Genomic DNA, 19,188 nt, shown 5'->3' on the forward strand with positions numbered 1-19,188 from the left:
GCAGTTTTTAGCTGGTGTATTTGGAGAGACAACAGTTTAAAACTAAGTAAGGCTGCAATCAGAGCCTGAAATAAACACTCAGTGAGCTCTAATGATCCAAGATATAAACACTCTGCTTAATTCAGGGTTCAATATTGCTTTCAGATTAGACGGTCTAGATCTCACACAAATCACAGATTACTCCATGGTTTTATTAGTGGATGCTGTGTAATTGAGTTGAAACATTTTACATTTTACCAGCATTTCAAACTTTTATTTTATTTAAGAAACCACAGATTGATTGATTAGTAAACTGAGTTAGTGGCTAGAAGGTTCCTTGTTTAAAAAAATGCTACAGCTTTTGAGACAATTTTTTTGAGAAATTCTTTCCAGACCTTCACAATCTGTTTTTGTTTGTTCCTTTCCCCTTTTTTGTCCAATGGAAAAATGGCTTTTGAGAAACTCAGCTACATATAGTTCCAGGATGCTGCTTTCACAGCAATTTACTTAATGTGTGGCACCAAGGGATACAACTCACTCAGCTGCAAAACAAGGAGTAAAATCATACTTACGTGGTACACACGACCCAAACTTATCAGGGAATTCAGATATCAAATCATCGTTGATCCGATCTTTCATAGGACCCAGAATAATAACCGGCCTGGTGTAATTAACTGAACAACACAAAGAAAGGCACATTTTGATGATCTTGCTGGCGATAACAGTAAATCTTCCCAAAGATGCACTAACCAGAGCTGTTGCTTTTATGTATGAAGTGGAAACTTAGGTGTGCATTTTAGGGATGAATAATTTATTTATTGACATGGATAAGGAAAATGGAACGAATGCCACTCATTTTGCAGAGCTCAGAGCTCTGTGATGGTGCATGCCCATGTAGTTAAATGACTATGTGGAAGTATATGTATTTGCTATTGCTCAACAAGGTCACTCCCGAATGCTTGCAGATGGAGTCTCTCATGAAGCATGGAAAGGAAATTGTAGGATTTTTTTCTCCTCAGTTACATGAGTGCATCACCCATTAAATCAGGTGCGTGCGCTCCCATTTTCAGTTGTCTTCCCCTGTGTTCATCTACCCTGGTTAGAGGCACTTATCACATGAGAAGGAAAATAATAAAGGCTTCCCATGTAACAATACTGCAGTAAATCTAGAAAATCTGCATCAATATTTGGTAGCCTGATTAACATATTTATTAATAAAGGCCATGAGATCATGCTGGAGAGAGCCCTGAGAACGTTAGGAAGTGGGGTCTAGCGAGGGAGACCCTTACACCATTTCTTTTGTATGTGATAGACCGAGTGGCCAAGAAAAAGAAGCCACAGAGAATCTGGGGCTGGCACAGCAAGGCTTACTGCTCTGCTGGCCCCCAAAATGTGAAATGAAAAATATAAGGAAGAGTGATAGAAAAGCAGATGAAACTTACTTTCCTGTCTGGTGACAGGTTCATAAGAAAGGATGCAGTCTTCTTGGCCTCCTGATGAGAGAAGAAAGAGAAGAGATTGAAGCTGACAAGCAACATGTCGAGTACTAAAGCTTGATAAAATGCTTCACATAGAGACAGACAGGGTTCAACACTTCTCTCTGGTAATGCTCTCACCTGAACCATTCCAAAGTCCCTCATAACTTTAGAGTGTGGAGACCACTTTTTTCCTTCCCCTCCCTCCCCTGCCATATGTTTCAATTCTCTTTGCTGAAATTGGGCTTTTTCAATGGTGGGCAATAAGGCTTCATTTATTGCTTTGATAGCAAGGCTGTTTACAAGGACAGTGCAGAAATTAAAGATGCAGTTCTTTTGCTTGTCCAGTTGTTAAGGCTCTAACATGCTGCTGCAGGGCAAATCCACAGGCTACCTAAATTGAACAATTTTTATCCTCAGAATACATACATTTTGGTTGATCATCCTTCTGTGCAAAACCTCCATAGTTGAGTTTATTCACAGCCTGACATCTAGCTATGAGCTATTTTCTGACCCTTATGCTTTCCCTGAACATGAATCTCACAGCATCATATTTCACACACTTATCCTCCCTCCTCTCCTGTTAGGACAGTGCTGTTTCCTCATGGTGATATTTAAAAGCAGAGAAATTTACCATGAGAAACAAGTGTCACTATATGGACCACAACTTGGGTGCAAGTGTACAACCCCAATGCATCACTCCTCTACAAGAGTGCAAGAGGAGACTGGGGAGGATTCTTCAACATACTGCATGAATAATTCCTGGATATTTCTTTTTCTAGATCACTGGTACCACATAAGGGCTCTGGCAGGTTCTAAATATGACTTAGGCTTAGCCAAGTTTAAAATTATGATTTTATTTTTACTCAGTTCAGGGCTTGTCTCTGAGAAGATCCACAGATGGGATTTTGCAACTAATTTAGATACTACAGAAGAGAGAGTGTTATAAGGGGTACCAGGGCTTTATAAAATAGACAGGGTTGCCTTCATTTCACCTGTTTGCATGCACGTGAGTCTGTGTTACATTATTCTGATGGGGTCCTGCCAAAACAAAGTGTGTGCATACAGGGGAAGAGTGCTGCCTGACACCTCATGGGTGATATAGGTAGGATTTAGAGGGGCTACACCTCACCCTGAAGTAGTCTGACTGCTCTCTGAGGCTCCATTAACTATATTAACAAGATTTGTATTGGATGCAATGTCTAGCTCCCAAGAAGGTACAAAACTTTTTGTGGTTTAGTCTTAAGCTGACTCCCACCCCAGGAATCTAATATGTTGATAGATATTTTTTGTGATATATTATCTAGACAGCTGTGAGAAATGTGTAAGAAAGCTTTTCAAGTAAAAATAATGTTGTAACTAAGGACAATGACAGAAAAAGCAAATAAAAAAATGTACTGATGTGTTAGGAGAGAGGGAGAACAGACAGGGCCAACCCCAACCTAGCAATGGTGCTGAAGCAGCAAAGGAGAAACATCATTTTTAATAAAAGGAAGAAATTAGACAGCTTTTGAGGACAAGGCAACATAACATATGAAGACTGTGGATAATGGATTTTCTTCTCTATTTGCAAATGTTTGATACTGTAATCACTTGCTTAATATTGGCTTTTCGCAAAGGTAAAAACCTAGAATTATTGTTACACTAGGTTTCACGCATCAGATGTACTATTTTCCCTTAAGTTTCTCTGGGAATTTTGCAGGTGGTATAAAACTCAGGATGTCCCATTGCCCTGGAGATGAAGTGATTCAGTCTCCAGGCTGGATGAGCGTGCTTCTGCACTGCCTGCCCTCCAGCCCCCCAGAGCCAAGGCTTTGCTTTTCAACAGCTTGAGAAAGTCAGTCTTGGTGTGGGTGATGAAGCCATCATTACTAAGCATGTGGAGGGGAGCCTGTTTGTACAAATACAATCTTAAACTTGAAAATACTTGTTTCAATGGCATACAGATCTGCAGAAGGGGATTAATTTCAGCTAATTTCAGAAACCTGTATCATGAGTGCTTATGTCTGAGCTGGTCCCTAGGTACCCTTTAGAGTCAATGGGTGCCTGCAAATAGGCAAGTGCTTATTCTAAGACATGAGTCATCTGACCTCTTTTAGATGTCTGCTTTGGGATAAGAGAAAAAGTCAGAAGGGCGTGTTTGTCTCCATTGTCCCATAATGGCATTTAATCAGCAAGGTCAGATGCAGACATCTGCATTTAGACAGTAGAATCCCATGGGAGCGACAGTGCCAAGAGCAACTGAAGGAAAATAACCAATAACTCTGACACTATTGTTTAAAAATGTCTCTGTGGGCTGATATTTGGCTTTGGCACAGGATTATAAACAGCACAAATAAGCCAGGACAGGTCTTACCTTCTGTTTTGCCGAGTCTGTGGTAGACACGTCCACATGCTAAAGCTGTCGTTACATTCATGCTATCAGTAGGGTATGGGCTATGGAGACAAACAAGCCTGTCGTTTCACAGAAGTCGTGTGAAACTGTGGCCAGTCTGAAGGCAAAGAAAAAACTCCAGCCCGCTCAAATTTTGCTGCAGCTTAAGCCATTGGAAAGAAAGAGTTGCAGTAAGTGGGGAGAAACTTTGAGGCTGACTGTGATACACAGAGACTTATAGACATCTTCAACACTGAATTTCAGACTCAACATGGAGTGTGAGCATGGGGGAAAGCTGCACCATTTCCACTACTTTAATTTTCTGGAAAAAGGGCTCAGGAATCTCAAGTTTCTTTGTGAATAAAATACTTCCAAGTACCGTCCAGACAAAACCTTGTAAGTCCTCAGAGGCTAATATGCATGTTAACTGTACTAGGTGGTATTCTTTAATGATCTCTACTCAGTCAGTACTGCATGGTTTTGAAGTAGTCCATAAATTATTAAGTATAAAGAAGATCTCCAGTCAATCAATAATTGGATTGCTATAACCTTGTGATGGTTTTGAGGTGTGAAACATACTGTGAAATTCAGCAGGACACGGGCTCTTATTTATCATTTGACTAAGCCTCATTTACCACCCACATTAACGGCTTAATTAGCACAGGTTAGCTATATTGATCTGGAAAATCTTTGTGAAGTTTAACAGACAAAACCAAAAAAGAAAAAAGAAAAAGTTCTTTCTGTAGGGTTTTGGCTTGATCCCTTGTTCTTCAGTAAAAATCCATCAAGTCAAAAAGAGAAGAAAAGAAAGAAAATAAGGAAAGAGAAGAAAGGAAAAGGAAGCTTTCCTAAATGTAGTATACTTATGAGTAAAACTATTGGAGGGCTTTCACTTTCCCAGGATCTCTATGGCTCTGCTTCCCCTTGTTCTTGGTTTGCCAGCTGGTGATTTCTCGTGCTTGGGAAGAGAAGAATAACCTGGAGTTTGTTATAACTTGTAACCTCTATAAACTGGGCAGAGGGGTCCTGTGCAGTCAGGTGAGTTTCATAAGGATTACTAATTTCATCTTTTTAAAGAATTTTATAGTGTTTCAGAGGGGTAGCTCTAAAATGGATTTAAGGTGTTGCCTCTCTGTTTTCCCTTTCTGATTAGGTGGCAGAGTCTGTGAAAGATTCAAAACCGGTTTAGTGTAGACCTGGCAGATAACAGGCATTTTTCATGTAACCCATAAAAAGGCCTCATTTCCTATTGTCTTGCCAGAGCATCCAGAGCTTCCACAGTGCTGGTGTAACTGCACTCAGGACGTGAGTAACGGGACAGGAGAGCTGCTGTGAGCTGCCATGGTGCAGCCACCATGTAAGCAAACACCCACCCTCATCAAGCACCAGTGGGAATCCATGGATTTTGGCATCTTATTAATGGCTGCAAATGAAAAAATCTGTAAAGGGATCTAAAGCAGTGAATAACAAAACAAGTAGTACTTACGAAGACAGCTAAAAATTATTTATGATTTTAGAAAAATCAAAGAGAATTTTTTCATTCATTAAAATTTTTGGACTAATGGTGGTGGTTACCATCAATACACCTGTGAAATACATGTAGGTGAGACAAATTAATTTTATTTTTGATCTTTTGGCTGAATTTTGTTGCTCAGCTGGATCTAAAATCAAAAAAGGCTTATTTTTCTCTTGCCAGCCATTTAGGTTTTGGGCTAATGTATGGATTCCCTGAGTTGTACTTGTAAGATCTTGGAGAAATCAATTTCTTGTTTTGTTTCATCTGCACAGACTGCACTGGACAGTCAATATCCTATCTTCTATTTGTCTCAAAAATCCCTTTCCTGGACCTCTATTTATGTAAGTAAACACACAATTTTTGGAAATATGTTGATAGCTATGAAAGGCTGGAAATCCAACACATACATAAAAATATCATCAGTAGTCTGAGAATGAACTTATGACTGAAAAGTGGTCTATTGGCACTATATGTTTAAGACCAATATATCTTGTGAGGGCATAAAATGAGACTTCAATACTTGTGCCAGTTTGAGTGTGCCTGAGTAACACAGTAATCCTTGGGGACTGTAAGAGCCAATGTAAGTGTCCTAATTAATCAGTGGCCTACCATAATAATCAGGACTCCTTTAACCTTGTTCTGAGTCTTCAAAACTCATTACAAGAGTGACTGGCTGACAGAGGGTAAAAATTTTTGTTTCTAACAATTTTCCTTGTTTTTAACTTCTAGTCATGTATTGCCTATCTAGGTAATTGGTGCAATCACAACCAGTTATGCAATTAGGCTAAATAGACGTGGTAATGTGTGTGTGATTTTCATGACAGCTGTAAAAACCTTTGCTGAACTATGTGTAAGAGCATTACAAAACATATGCAGTCAAGAGACTTGAAATTCATGGCCATTATGAAAATCATGTCTCACAAAATAAAATCTGATGAATCCACGGTAAAAAATATGTTCTTACAACTTTGTTTGAAAAAGAAATCAGAACATTTTAAGTTTCAGAGCTCAAAATAAACTTTCAATCGTGGTTTGATTAGCTGGTTCAGGGATAAGTCAAAGTTGGCTGTATGTACCCTTATCACCAAAAGAACAACTTTCTGCTGGACCAGGACTTTATATACCACTCTGCAAACTTGGTTTTACTGCTGAGAACAGGTGCAAATCAGCTAACATTGTTATAGCCTTCATATTAGCATGGCCAGCGCAATGCAGCAGCAGCTGTGTGGTAGCTCAGCCCCTTTTAGTTCCTGGCTCAAAAATAGTTTTTAAATTTTTTATAAAGGGCCAGATTCTTCTGTCAGATGTGTTTTTTGTTTCCCCTGAAGTTAATAGAGCTGAAGGCTATCTGTCGGGATTAAGAAAATCCCACTGTTGGCTCCAGCTCTTTTGCTCAGTACAAACCCAGTGTTGAGAACACCGGCAGAAGAAATCAGGTTTACTCTCTGCAAATGGTCAAAGAATTTTCTCTTGACACCACATAGGAGGACTTTCAATGATATTATTATTTTGAAATAAAAAGTATCTGACTTCTGTTGAGAAGTTGATTTTTTAACCCCCAAGCCCAAGACATGTGAAGTATTCCAGCCAAATACTTAAATTTTTAAGCAATATTTTTTCTAAATAAATATGAATGCATAAAAATACCTCCTAGAAAAAGCCCAGTCAATTTGTAACCTCTCTGTTAATCACTGTCCAGGGCACAGCTTGGACAGCTCTCAGAAGCCTTCAACATCACTTTGTGTAGTTGTACCCCTGGTTTGGAATGGTTCTAGGAGTGATTAGGTAGCACAGGTTTAGACACTAGCTACTTTTCACTAAATACTCATCATGAGAAGCAAAAGTTAGAGAAACATGTTAAAACAATTGCCAGAGACCAACTAGCAAAAATGCAGAACACCTCACTCTGGACTCCAACTGGTCTGTTTCTATGGGGACAAATATGAATGTCTGCAGGAGAACACAAGGCATTTGACAGTCATTTCTTACTCACAGTTTTGTTGTGTTTTTTTTTTTTTGTGCTGGTCAAGGTGTGAATTGCTGATTTCACAGAATCATAGAATCATTTATGTTGGAAAAGACCTTTAAGATCATCGAGTCCAACCGTTAACCCAGTACTGCCAAGTCCACAACTAAACCATGTCCCTAAGCACCACATCTATACGTCTTTTAAATCCCTCCAGGGATGGTGACTCCACCATTTCCCTGGGCAGCCTGTTCCAATGCTTGATAACCCTTTTGGTGAAGAAACTTTTCCTGATATTCAATCTAAACCTCCTCTGGCACAACTTGAGGCTGTTTCCTCTTGTCCTATCACTTGTTACTTGGGAAAAGAGACTAACACCCACCTCACTACAACCTCCTTTCAGGTAGTTATAGAGAGCAATAAGGTCTCCTCTGAGCCTCCTTTTCTCCAAAATAGACAACCCCAGCTCCCTCAGCCACTCCTTATAAGACTTGTTCTCCAGACTTGTTCTGGAGCAATAAGACTTGTTCTCCAGACCCTTCACCACCTTCGTTACCCTTCTCTGGACTCACTCCAGCACCTCAATGTCTTTCTTGTAGTGAGGGGCCCAAAACTGAACACAGGATTCGAGGTGCGGCCTCACCAGTGCTGAGTACAGAGAGACGATCACTTCATTAGTCCTGCTGGCCACACTATTTCTGATACAAGCCAGGATGTCGTTGGCCTTGGCCACCTAGGCACACTGCTGGCTCATATTCATCCATCTGTCAACCAACACTCCCAGGTCCTTTTCCATCAGGCAGCTTTCCAGCCACTCTTCCCCAAATTCCCACAATTCAGAAAGCAGCGGGGCAGGCAACCCCTTTCTTCCTGCTCATTTGCTGGGGAAACAGAAGAGAAAAGGGGCACTGGGACAGGGTCACAGCCATATGCAAACCTCTTGATATGTCCAGCAGTTTTCTATTTGTTCTCCATGAATTTTTCAGCTTCACTTTTTTTCCTCCTCTTAATATGCCCCATTCCACCAGTGCACAAACTGAGGGCTAGATGAGTTTGCAAGTAAACACACATGTTGTCCTGGTAAAATAACTTGTACTGCCTCACCCTGAACACACAAATTCTCCTCAAAGTGGCACTACATCACACTGAAGAACAGCTTTGCGACATGGCTGGCTCCAAATGGAGTTAAAACAAACTTCGTTCTGTGGCATTGACTGACAATGGGCCCCATTTATAATTACCCAGATGCAAACAAGAAGAGCAGAAGTAATGACTGCATGCTGTCTTATTCTACCAGGAATGAGCTTTACTCTGAGCACCTATTATTCTTTTCCTTTCATTAGGAATAAATAAATAAATTAGAAGGCAGTGAGGAATACGTCTTTAGGAAATGCTCACAGACTGTGTCTGATAATTATTCTTCCCACACGAGGGATATTGATAGGCTTCTACTGTGCAGTGTCCTCTCTCAGCAGTCCCACAAGGTCAGAACTACAGTAAAATAAGACAACTTCTTCATGGCAGGCCTCATCTCTCTTACTTCCATACCCTCACAATTTGTTGACTGCTCTCTCTGGCCACTCGCCTCTTGCTCTCCTCTGTCTGATTCTTCTTTGCTCCTGAGTCATAATTTTCTAGGGGACATTTGCTGCAATGAGCTGTGCGATGGGACATACTGTTGACATAGGGTAGCCTGGAGATCCAGACAGTAACCAGCTGGACTCAGGAGGGCTTTAATTCCCCACAGGAGATAATGTTGATATACCATGGCCATGTAGTAATTGAACACACAGTTAGGTTAGAGTTAGTATGCCATCATGGCCATCTGAAACAGTAATTTCCAGCTGGTAACCAAAGTTGCTAGTTGCCCAAGGTCATGCCTTCAAATGTCATGTCAGCATACACCAATGAATCCTTAGCAAATCGAATTAGGCCCTTTCGGCACCAGGTCCTGGATCTTAAAGCCACTTTCATTTGGCATAAACTTGTATTGTCTTCCTCTGCTGCTAAATGGCATAGATCTCCCATGGGCAGAGAAGGAAGCCCTGCCTGCATCTTCTCCACCAGGCAGCAGTTGTGGGACATACCAGTAATGTGTGGGGAGCTCCAGCCAACAGGATGTAGACTGGATGCTGCTGGGGTGAGACAGGAGCTGGCCCACATGGAAACCAGTCTAGAAGGAGAGTGCCTGCCATGGGCAGTTGTTACCCCAACACTACTTTTCCTTCCAAGTATCTATGTCCCAATTAACTTCCCCAGACCTTTTCTAGCCCCTTTCTTGCACCTCAAAACATAGACTTCGTTTCAAACTATTGCACAGCCAATGAGACTACCTGGCCTATCTTATGATATTTGGGAACTAGCTTTTGTGGACCTGCCCTAGATGTTTGACTGCAACTGGACACCCCTGTTAAGTCTCCTGTTTGGGACAGTTCATCAGGCATGGGATGTGCTCAGCCACCAGCCTAGATTCTCCTCTGGGCTTTTACCCTGAGCTCACCCTGAAGTAAACACACCTGGAGGAGATTTGACTCATGCAAACTTTTGAAAATTTAACCTATTGACTCATTCCTGACTGTAAAGTCAGTCTGGGGAAAGAGCAGCTTATATTTCAAACATGAAATCCTCCTCTCCTCCTCAGTAGAGGACACATTAATAATAAAGCAGTTCAGAATTGGATCTTGGCACTCCGAGAGCACCTACTGTTTTCTTGTGACTCTGGCAATTGTTTTCCAAGGAAACCTTTGCAATACAAGAGAATACAAACTAATTTACCATTTCTGAATTGCATAAGATTAGCTGTTTTACTGAAACAAACCAGTGTTTATTAACAGAGCTCAACTGCTATGAACTATATCAAGACTAGTAAAAATGAGGTATGACACCTATGATTACCTGAATGTATGCGGGTGCTTAGCACAAGTGCTGAGAGACTGGTGGAAAACTTGATTTGCTAAGCAAATGGCTTGAAAAAATAAAACAACTGGCTGATTTAGTAAGCAGTATATAATTTTAATTACCTTTTATTACATTTCCAGTCATTTATTTAATGCCCGATTTTTTTGCTTTTCAACACTCCTAGAAAAATAGTTATATTGGTTAAATTTCTGGGTTTTACTAATAATTATCCAGAATGTACAATCTGCCTGTTGCCTAAATGACCACATGGAATTTGTAATTCCAACCAAATCAGGTTGCAGGGTTGGGACCTCCACTTATAGGGATTCAGTGGCAGTGCCTAAGGGGTGAAGGTCTCTCTTACCTTTTTTCGAAGACTTCGAAATTAGGATTAGGAAAGCTAATCTAATCTAATCTAATCTAATCTAATCTAATCTAATCTAATCTAATTAGCATTAGGAAATCTATACTGCCAAAATTAAGGGCCCAACAAAATTTTTGGGACTATTTCTTAGCCCTTCATACAGGCATGCAGAAATGCAAATAAAAATCGTGACTTTATAAAGAGGATGCCGTTTGCAGATTTGACTACATCTATGGAGTCATTTTACTCTTAAAAGATCATTAAGAAACTGCCCCTCCCTGCTGAAATAAACTTCTTGTCACTAAACCAAATAATCCTGACTTTCACAGCCTACCCAAAGCCAGGTTTGGTTTTATATCCCAGAATACATCACAAATAACAACGTTCCTCCCTTCTGTTATAAAGGTTGCCAGTTTTCTTTTATAGCTTTGCACTCAAGATGTGGTTGTAAATTTGAATTCCAAGCCATTTGCTCCAACCATCTTTTTAACATTAACAAAAGAGTAGCAAGGAGAGAAACAAACTAAAAGAAACAAACAGAACAAGCAACGCAAAGTAAAAGGACTCTAATGAAAGCAGTAACTTACTGTAGCTACTTTCACTATCGCTGGCATTAGAAGAAACATGTTCTGCAAGAACAGTACAGCAAATTAAAGAACATAACCAAGCACCACAGAGCTGCAGAAACTTAAAAGAACTGCCACAGTCATGCAAAGGTAGTTGTGCAGAGAGGAAATAAAAACTATGCAGTGACATCACCTGAAAACTCTCAGATAATTTACACAGGTAAAATGAAAGCTTTCTCTCTTGTGGCATTTCAGAAAGAGACTGTAAGTATAAGCTAGTGATATGCGCCATGGCAAAGCCACGTCTTTTCTTGACGAGACAGTTAGTGACATCTCAGATAACTTAATTTCAAGGTATATTATGGTCCACTTGCATCTCACTGGACGTCTTGAGTAATTTCATGAAACCTGAGTGTCTGCTCATATTATTCTGCTCTATCAGTAATGTGCATCATTAATGCATTGGAACTATTCCTGCTAAATGTCTAACCTTGTTAAACTTACATTTTGAAGAAAACAGTATATTGGCTTTCGAACATTTCATAGCAAGCTAACAAGGGTTGTCTCAAACTAATATGCTATACAGGACCCTGAAGAACTTTATTAAACAAGAACGAATATCCTTCATAGTAAGAACTGTCATTAAAGAGCGCATCTGAGTTGAATATTAGTGAAATTTGGATGGACAGGAATGTCTAGATGTGTGTCAGTAACTGAAAGCTAGGTGCAATATAAATGGAGAAACTAGAGCCTGTATAATACCTCTGTGCTACTTTTCCCTTAGCAATTTGCAGAATTCAGTTATCTCCTTTCAAATTGTTGGATGTTATGGAGAGTTGTCTTTGCAAGGACACAGATATTCAGGAGGTTTATCGGATCAGAAGTATTCTACTTCTCTTTAGCAGGGAAGGATCTGCATCTGTTGCTAACGAGCTGCCATGACACTTCACTTAATGTAGCAGAATGGTTAAAATTCAGGTGACAGCAACATTTGCTGTCCATCACTGACAAAACTAGGCTTGCAGATTTTTGTACAAGAGATGAAGCTTTCATCTTTAAATTGCGAGCTGCTGTATGGCTTAAAGTTAAACCATTAAAATGTCCCTTCAACAAATCAGTCAGAAACAGAATAACGTCTAAAATTATGTGCATTCCTGCAATTAAAAAGCACATACAAAACAGTAGGAGATGCAGTGTTAACATTCACACACATTTTTCTCTCATTACTTAGTGCTTAAGGAAAAGAACAAGAACTGAGGCAGAAGCAGCCAAACGCATGCAAGTGACATTTTGTTTAAATTATTTAGCTCTAGATACAGAATATAATGTAGCTATTTATATAGAAATCAGCTGCAAATATTTCACTCTATGCAATTTTTCTGGTCTAACTTTCGAGGAAGCAAAATTGTTTCTGAACAATTATCTGACATGTTACACATTCTGCAATGCCAAGTCTTGAGACAGGATTGCTGCATCAGAAGAAGAGATCGATTAAGGTTGCATGACAGAGAATAGGTTGCTAATGGTGAAATGGGTCCAAAATTAACTTTGGAGAAGGCATGGTCTTCTCTAGCCTGCAAATGACTTCTTCCATCAATAACAAACACTAATCTAAAATCCAGCAAAGTAACAAACGCTCCCATGCAAAAAGCTGAAAATGCAGAAGCAATAGCATAAAATAATTTTCTACTGATCTCCTCAGGCTGTGATCAAGTTAAAATGTTTAACTTTCCCTTGAGATGGAGAGGGAGGGGTTGTTGCTGGAAGGGACAGTCTACGCAGCAAAACGAGTTCTAGGTAAGCTACTCTACAGAACTGCCATGATGGGAACAATAACATACTGTCAGAAACAAAAGGTGTTATTACAAAAAGAAGTGAAAGTGTCTGCTTGATACACTGTATGTTATTTAATATCATCATGCAGAATGAAACGATTGAAATATTTTTAATGCATTCACAGCTGGGTAACAAATAAAACTCTATCTTGTGCATGCTAGGAGTGGAGGGTCCTCAGAGAAGGAACAAAAGCCAAAACAAAATGAAACAAAAAAAGATTTACAGTGACCATTCCTGGGAACTTACTCAGAGTCTTTGTTCCATAACCGTCGTCACCTAATCCGGGGATGTCCTGCACGGAAGTCCCCAGAGAGAGCAATGAGAAAGGAAGAACAGCCGCAGAAGAGGAAGGAAGAAGTCAGTGGAGTTGAAATGGATACTACCATGACTGACCATGTTGATTGAGCAATCTGGATCCCTGCTTTTTCTTTCTGAAACAACTTTAAACCCATATTCTATGGGAATGCAGCCAATGAAAGAGGCAGTGACCATGACACATGGCTTTTGGAGCCGTGAGGAAGAAGGAACAACCAGATAAAGAAAGTCCCAGACACAATCCTCACCGGATAAATTTAGGAGAAAATTATTAAGAAAAAAAAGTGAATATTTGGGCTTGGATCCAGCATATATTTTTAATAATGCTGGTTCTGTCTACAATTTAAGCAAGGAGTAAATACCTGGGGAGGTACACAGTCCAGGATCTGATTTACTTCTTTAAGCTGTTACCATGAATGCTTAATTTAATTGTTAAACTTTCAGCAAAGCTGCCCATGGCAATCAACTTGGAGATTGTCAAAGGCAAAAAAGAGATTAGAGCAGGCCTTTTTAAAAGTAATAATTTAGTTTAGTATTGTGAAAGAAATCACGTTTGCATTATTTTGAGCTGGTTCTGATTTGGGAATATTTAATAAGAGACAAGTTTGGATTTATGACAGTTGCCACAACAACTTTGAGGAGCTGCATTTGCTCTTCCAAAAGTTAAGGTCACTGTTTTATTCTTCTGAAAATGATGTTTTCAGGGAAGGAAGGACCAGCTGGATCCAAACTGCAGTCACACATTGGTCACAGTAGTAATACCTCTCCTGCCTGCCTACGACAGATATTTGCCTAGATGTGTGGGGTACTGGTATCATGCGTTGTCACCCATTTTTTGTGCTGCTGCATGTGACATCATCTCCAAGAGGTTACTTACGTTCTGGATCACTTGTTTCCTGCTCACTCTGCTCCTTGCTCTTGTAGAATGGGAATTTTCGTGAAAAGATGAAGTTCTTTTTACGCTTGTCATTGAATGACTGTGAAGGAGAAAAGGCATGGGGCAAAAACAGGGACGTCTAATTGTTGTCACACTCATGCTGACAAAACAACTAGTTTGTAAAAGTGGAGAGAACTGTAGTGACCCAAATCAGTCCAAACCAAGCAGCTGCAAAGGATCAGAGGTGGTTGCAGTGAGGTCTGTAGGTTGAAGGCAAAGCCCCTGGAGACTGGATCGATTTGATTACAGAGGTCTCAAATCACAACCCTCAGCTCCTTATTTGGAAACTATTGTGTTTGGCTTGTTCAGATAAAGGGCTACAAGTAGCTCAGCATACTTTGAGATCAAGCCGCTCATCTTTAATCATAGCAGACTGTGCACAGAATTAATTAACTGGCTGAAGAAGAATAGGCTGTAAAGAGGAAAGTGGAAACCTTTGATTAACTTGTAGGTATGTGAATTCAGTCCTGTGCCAATCAAAATCAAATATTTTTTTCTGGTAACTGCTGCTGATTTCATAGTTTTTTATTTGGCCTATTAATCGACAGCTTCTTAAATGTGTTTTAATGCTTTTTTTCATATTTTTTTGTAAAAAACCTTTGTTTTATTTCATACATGTACATTTACTCATTAGGTTCTTCTGGATATACTTTTAGTTTTATGTGATTTAGAGATGGAATTCTGATGATAAGCAGCATTGTGGATGCACCCTCTCTGGCAGTGTTCAAGGCCAGGTTGGATGAGGCTTTGAGCAACCTGGTCTAGTGGAAGATGTCCCTGCCCGTGGCAGGGGGGTTGGAACTAGATGATCTTTAAGGTCCCTTCCAACCCAAACCATTCTATGATTCTATGATTGCAAGTTGAGCAACATATATATTGCTTTAATTCTTCAAATGGGGAATTAATATGGAAGAAATTGGGTTTTTTACATGGGAAAACCTTTGACTTTATAGACAGTCACAAGAGCTCATAGCACCGTACTATGTAAAAGCAGGATATGCCTACTTAGGACATCTGTTTCAGATACTAAATGAGGAATTAGGGTCCCTATACAGTCAATTGAGAGAAGCTGGCATTTCCAGAGGGCACCTGCCAAGAACTGCAGATAATGCTTATCTGAAGTGATCTGTGTTGTCCATCAGACATATCCTACACTTTCCTATACTATAACATATGCAATGTCCAGACACAGGACTTTGCAAGTGGTCACCTCCAAGAGAGCAGAGACCTTCTCAACTCATTTAAAGGACCAATCATCTCATGTGTTTGTCATTGCTCTAATGAAATATAACCAGTATTTGGCTCAAATTCTGAAATGGAATAGATTTAGAATTTCAGAACAAAATTTATTTTCTTACATTTTGGAAGCGCAACATAAAATGTGGTTTAGAATATGTATTTCTGAAAGATGTGAAGTTAGGTACTGAAAATCTCTAATAAAATAGTTTTCTACTTGTGTCACGAAAGTTTCATGCCACTTTTACATTTCAAGCATATTTAAAGTTCAGTAACTCAAAACAAAGGAAAAAAAATGCACATGTAGAATAAGTGATCCATGAAAATCTCTCAGAGTATGTAAACATTCAATGTGAAGAGATCATGCACAAATAATCCAGACAGCATGCAATTTCAAAAAAAAGCAAATATGAAAGAAAGCCAGAGGAAAAAAAAATGCACATGAAGGATTAAAGTAATCTGTGGATGAAAAGAGGATTGACATGCACATTGCATCACTTTAATGACCTAAATGATATAATTAAATTAAAATGTGTTTTCTGTGATCATTTCTTTTATTTTTCCAAAGAAAGGAATGTAGCATGTTAACATTTCCCACTGTGAAAATGTTGTTTGTCACGATTCATCTGAATTTGACATAGTAATACTATAAGCATTACACTTTAAAAGGAAAAAAAAATATATATATATGCACAATAGCACCTCAAAAAACAAAGAGATTTTAAAATTACAATCACTTCATTACCAAATGCCATTTCACTTTGGAATTAAAGAGAACATTATAAAATTGACAAATAAATATGCTGTGCTTCACAGAGATTATATGATAAATAACACTTATAAGTATTTTTCAATTTTTTTCCCCAACAGCCTAGAGCAAAACCTTCAGAAAGTCCATTTTCACCAGAAAAGCATATATTTTTTTCAAGCTTATGCATGATCTAGCAGTATATTCTAAATCAGACAGATATACTATAGTCATGTAAGTTATATAAACTTTTTCTCCTTTTCCAATTTCAAGTACTGGGTTGCCTTTTTAATAAAATATTGTTCCACTTCAATTTGGACAATCAAAATCTGGCAATTCATAGCAGGTGACTATGAGGTCCAACTGTGTCACTGCATTTACACCAGTAAAAAGCCTTGTTCCTAAAACAAAGCTGATGCTTAGTTTATTAATATCCATAAGCAAATAAGTTTATGCATGTGTTAATCATAGAATGATAAAAAATTCTATGATTTATAGATCATTATAGAAAATGATATTTCTATAGATTAATCAATGTGTATATTCACGTTAATGACCATATATACTATTACAGTGTAGTCACAGGGTTTATATTTAAAATAACAAAAAACCTGTAAAATATAAAACACTAAAATGGGTCTGATCCTACAAACTTATGGAAATAATTAGTCCTTGGTGTTAACTGAATAGGCTTACTAAGTATTTATTTTCTTGTACATTAAGGGCATGTTGATTCACAAGAAACCAAATACAGGAGCTTTGATTTAGGTTTTGTAGCCAATATAAATGTGATTAAAATCAGGCTGATGGTCTCCACCTTAAGGATATGAAATCCGGCAGACGACCAGTAAAATGCTTCTTACAGGTATATTATATATCACTAATGTATAGAGATAAGGTGGTTGGCAAAGAGAGGAGAGGGAGACTTATACAGAATAAAACCTTGATTTTCCTGGGCACACTGTGTTAATTCCAGTTTTTGTTCTGTTGGTGGAGGAGTAGAGACCAACACTAAATGCATATTTTCTTTTTTAAGAAAGGATCATGCGTATGAGGAATGGTGGTAGGGTTAAACTGCAAAATTCAGACATATGTTTTTGAGAGATTTTATTTCTATAAAATGGAAACTTTGAGACCTCCCAAATATTCTGGAGCCATTTTTCACAGGGGCTCCTGATGCTGCTAGAGAGCAGTGAAATAGCCGTAGAATAGATGAGAGAGAAGTACTTGCATGCGTCTCTTAGCCTGATGCAAAAGTTGCATGCAACTGGAATTGAAATTGTGATATCAAGCTTAGGCAGTTTCTGAAAGTCAGTGAAAAAGTGTCCGAAAATGGATTCCTCTATAAGTCGCAATTTCTTAGCCATGAATATTGTAAAATCATGTAATGGCAAATAACTCGGGCATTTCAGTCGCAGTGAAAAACCCGTACAATAGATTACTTTGTCCCTCACTGCCATCAGTTCACACAGACTACCGCTAACCTAGGAATTGGCATTAGTAGGCACTTTATATAGACAGGTGCCTAAGACTAAAAAGCAAATGAAATTTTCAAGTGCTGTTTGACAACGGAACAGTGAGGTCGTTCTTCACAACATTTGAAATGTGATGAAAAAAACAGCCTTTTCTCAGAAAAAAAAAGGGAGAAAAGCTTTCATCAACGTCTTGGCTTGAAATCTTGTTGGATACTACATAGGCATAGACTGTGTTTTGGACAAGCTGGAAAAAAATTGTGATATGCCCTCTTACTTGACCAAATATCCTCAGATGTCCCCAGTTATGTAAGTCTGGCTTACAGATATCAACCTTCCCTGGTTGTGACAGACATTAAGACACTGTGTGTTTCTCGTTCGTAAGAACTCTCTTCGATAGTTTTTTTTGTGTCAACATCGTTTTTGTTGACGCAAAATGCCTTCCCCTAGGCGCAGCAGCCATATATATGTTACTCATCAGCTAATAGGATAGTGTTTCTTTAAAGGAAAATTTCATCTATGATTGAATAAACAATCCAGTTGCAAAATTTGCTTTATAGTGGCAAACATCACAAAGAATAGTGCATCAGTAATCTGATAGTTGTACCATACTGCAATAGGCAACTATATAATTGTTTACTTGGAGCTTCTTCCCCATTTTTTTCACAATGTAGCTCATCCAGCCCATACTGTTTATTGCAGATGTGCTCTTGACAGAGGTTGTCCTCTTTACACTTCGCAGAAGAGCCTAATATGTTGGGGAAAGCTTTCTTTTGATGCTCTAAAAGCTCTAAAAGCAACTATATTTTCTAAAAGCCATTAAACTCCCAAATACATCGGGAATACTTTTTTTTGCTGTTTCATTCAACCAGTGCTAGTCCTCAGTCATGAGCTGGGAACCAGTGTTCGGGGATCACCTGAGCAAAAGCTGTTCCAGAGCACTGGCTGTGAAATTCTTTTATACGGGGCGTAGATGAATTTCATTTACTGCCTATTTTTAGGCAGGTTTGAGCTGAGCTTTAGCCTAGTTATTATGTTATGTGATCATCTGTATCAGTCTTGTTCTGACATTGGTCTAGCAGTGTTCACTCATTTCGCTGCTTCTCATCTGCTGTAGTTTTTTTGATTCTTCTCCTTTAATACCAGTTTTTGGCCTGACTTAAATGAAAAGCCCTCACTTATACAGCATTCTACAAAAATCTACAAAATTTATCATCAACATTATGTCCCTGCAATCCTTTTCTTATATTTAATTCACACTTATTTTATTAGGGACAATCTTTTACTCTGTTTGAACACTGACTTTAATAAAGTTTTGGGCACTCAAATACTGTTAAAACTCTACATGTTAAATCTCTCATCATACCAAAAAGTTGCATACCAAAAAGTCTGATACCAGAAGGATAAGTTGTGGACTGTAACAGATACTCAGTGTCATTTTTCCTTTCAAACATCTATATGATCTCTCTGCTTTTATAGTGGGCTTTTGCACTTAGCAATTCGAAA

The 19,188-nt window shown here is 38.8% G+C and overlaps 1 protein-coding gene across 7 annotated transcripts in view; it reads right to left on the bottom strand.

Moving 5' to 3' along the window:
• The window catches only part of DLG2 (discs large MAGUK scaffold protein 2), a 1,096,363-nt gene that overhangs the window by 8,819 nt on the left and 1,068,356 nt on the right, over positions 1-19,188 (bottom strand). For 4 of the 7 annotated variants that reach the window (XM_068425108.1, XM_068425110.1, XM_068425109.1 and 1 more), the window contains 3 exons: positions 13,221-13,266; positions 1,422-1,472; positions 552-653 (listed from right to left, as the gene is read on the bottom strand). In XM_068425108.1, coding sequence (XP_068281209.1) covers positions 552-653; positions 1,422-1,472; positions 13,221-13,266 — 199 coding nt within the window. Of the gene's footprint in view, positions 1-551; positions 654-1,421; positions 1,473-11,159; positions 11,202-13,220; positions 13,267-14,166; positions 14,267-19,188 lie in introns of all 7 variants that reach the window. The other 3 variants (XM_068425107.1, XM_068425104.1, XM_068425103.1) reach the window with 2 other exon arrangements.

Source organism: Nyctibius grandis, chromosome 2 (genome assembly GCF_013368605.1).
Source record: "Nyctibius grandis isolate bNycGra1 chromosome 2, bNycGra1.pri, whole genome shotgun sequence".
Taxonomy (NCBI): domain Eukaryota; kingdom Metazoa; phylum Chordata; class Aves; order Nyctibiiformes; family Nyctibiidae; genus Nyctibius; species Nyctibius grandis.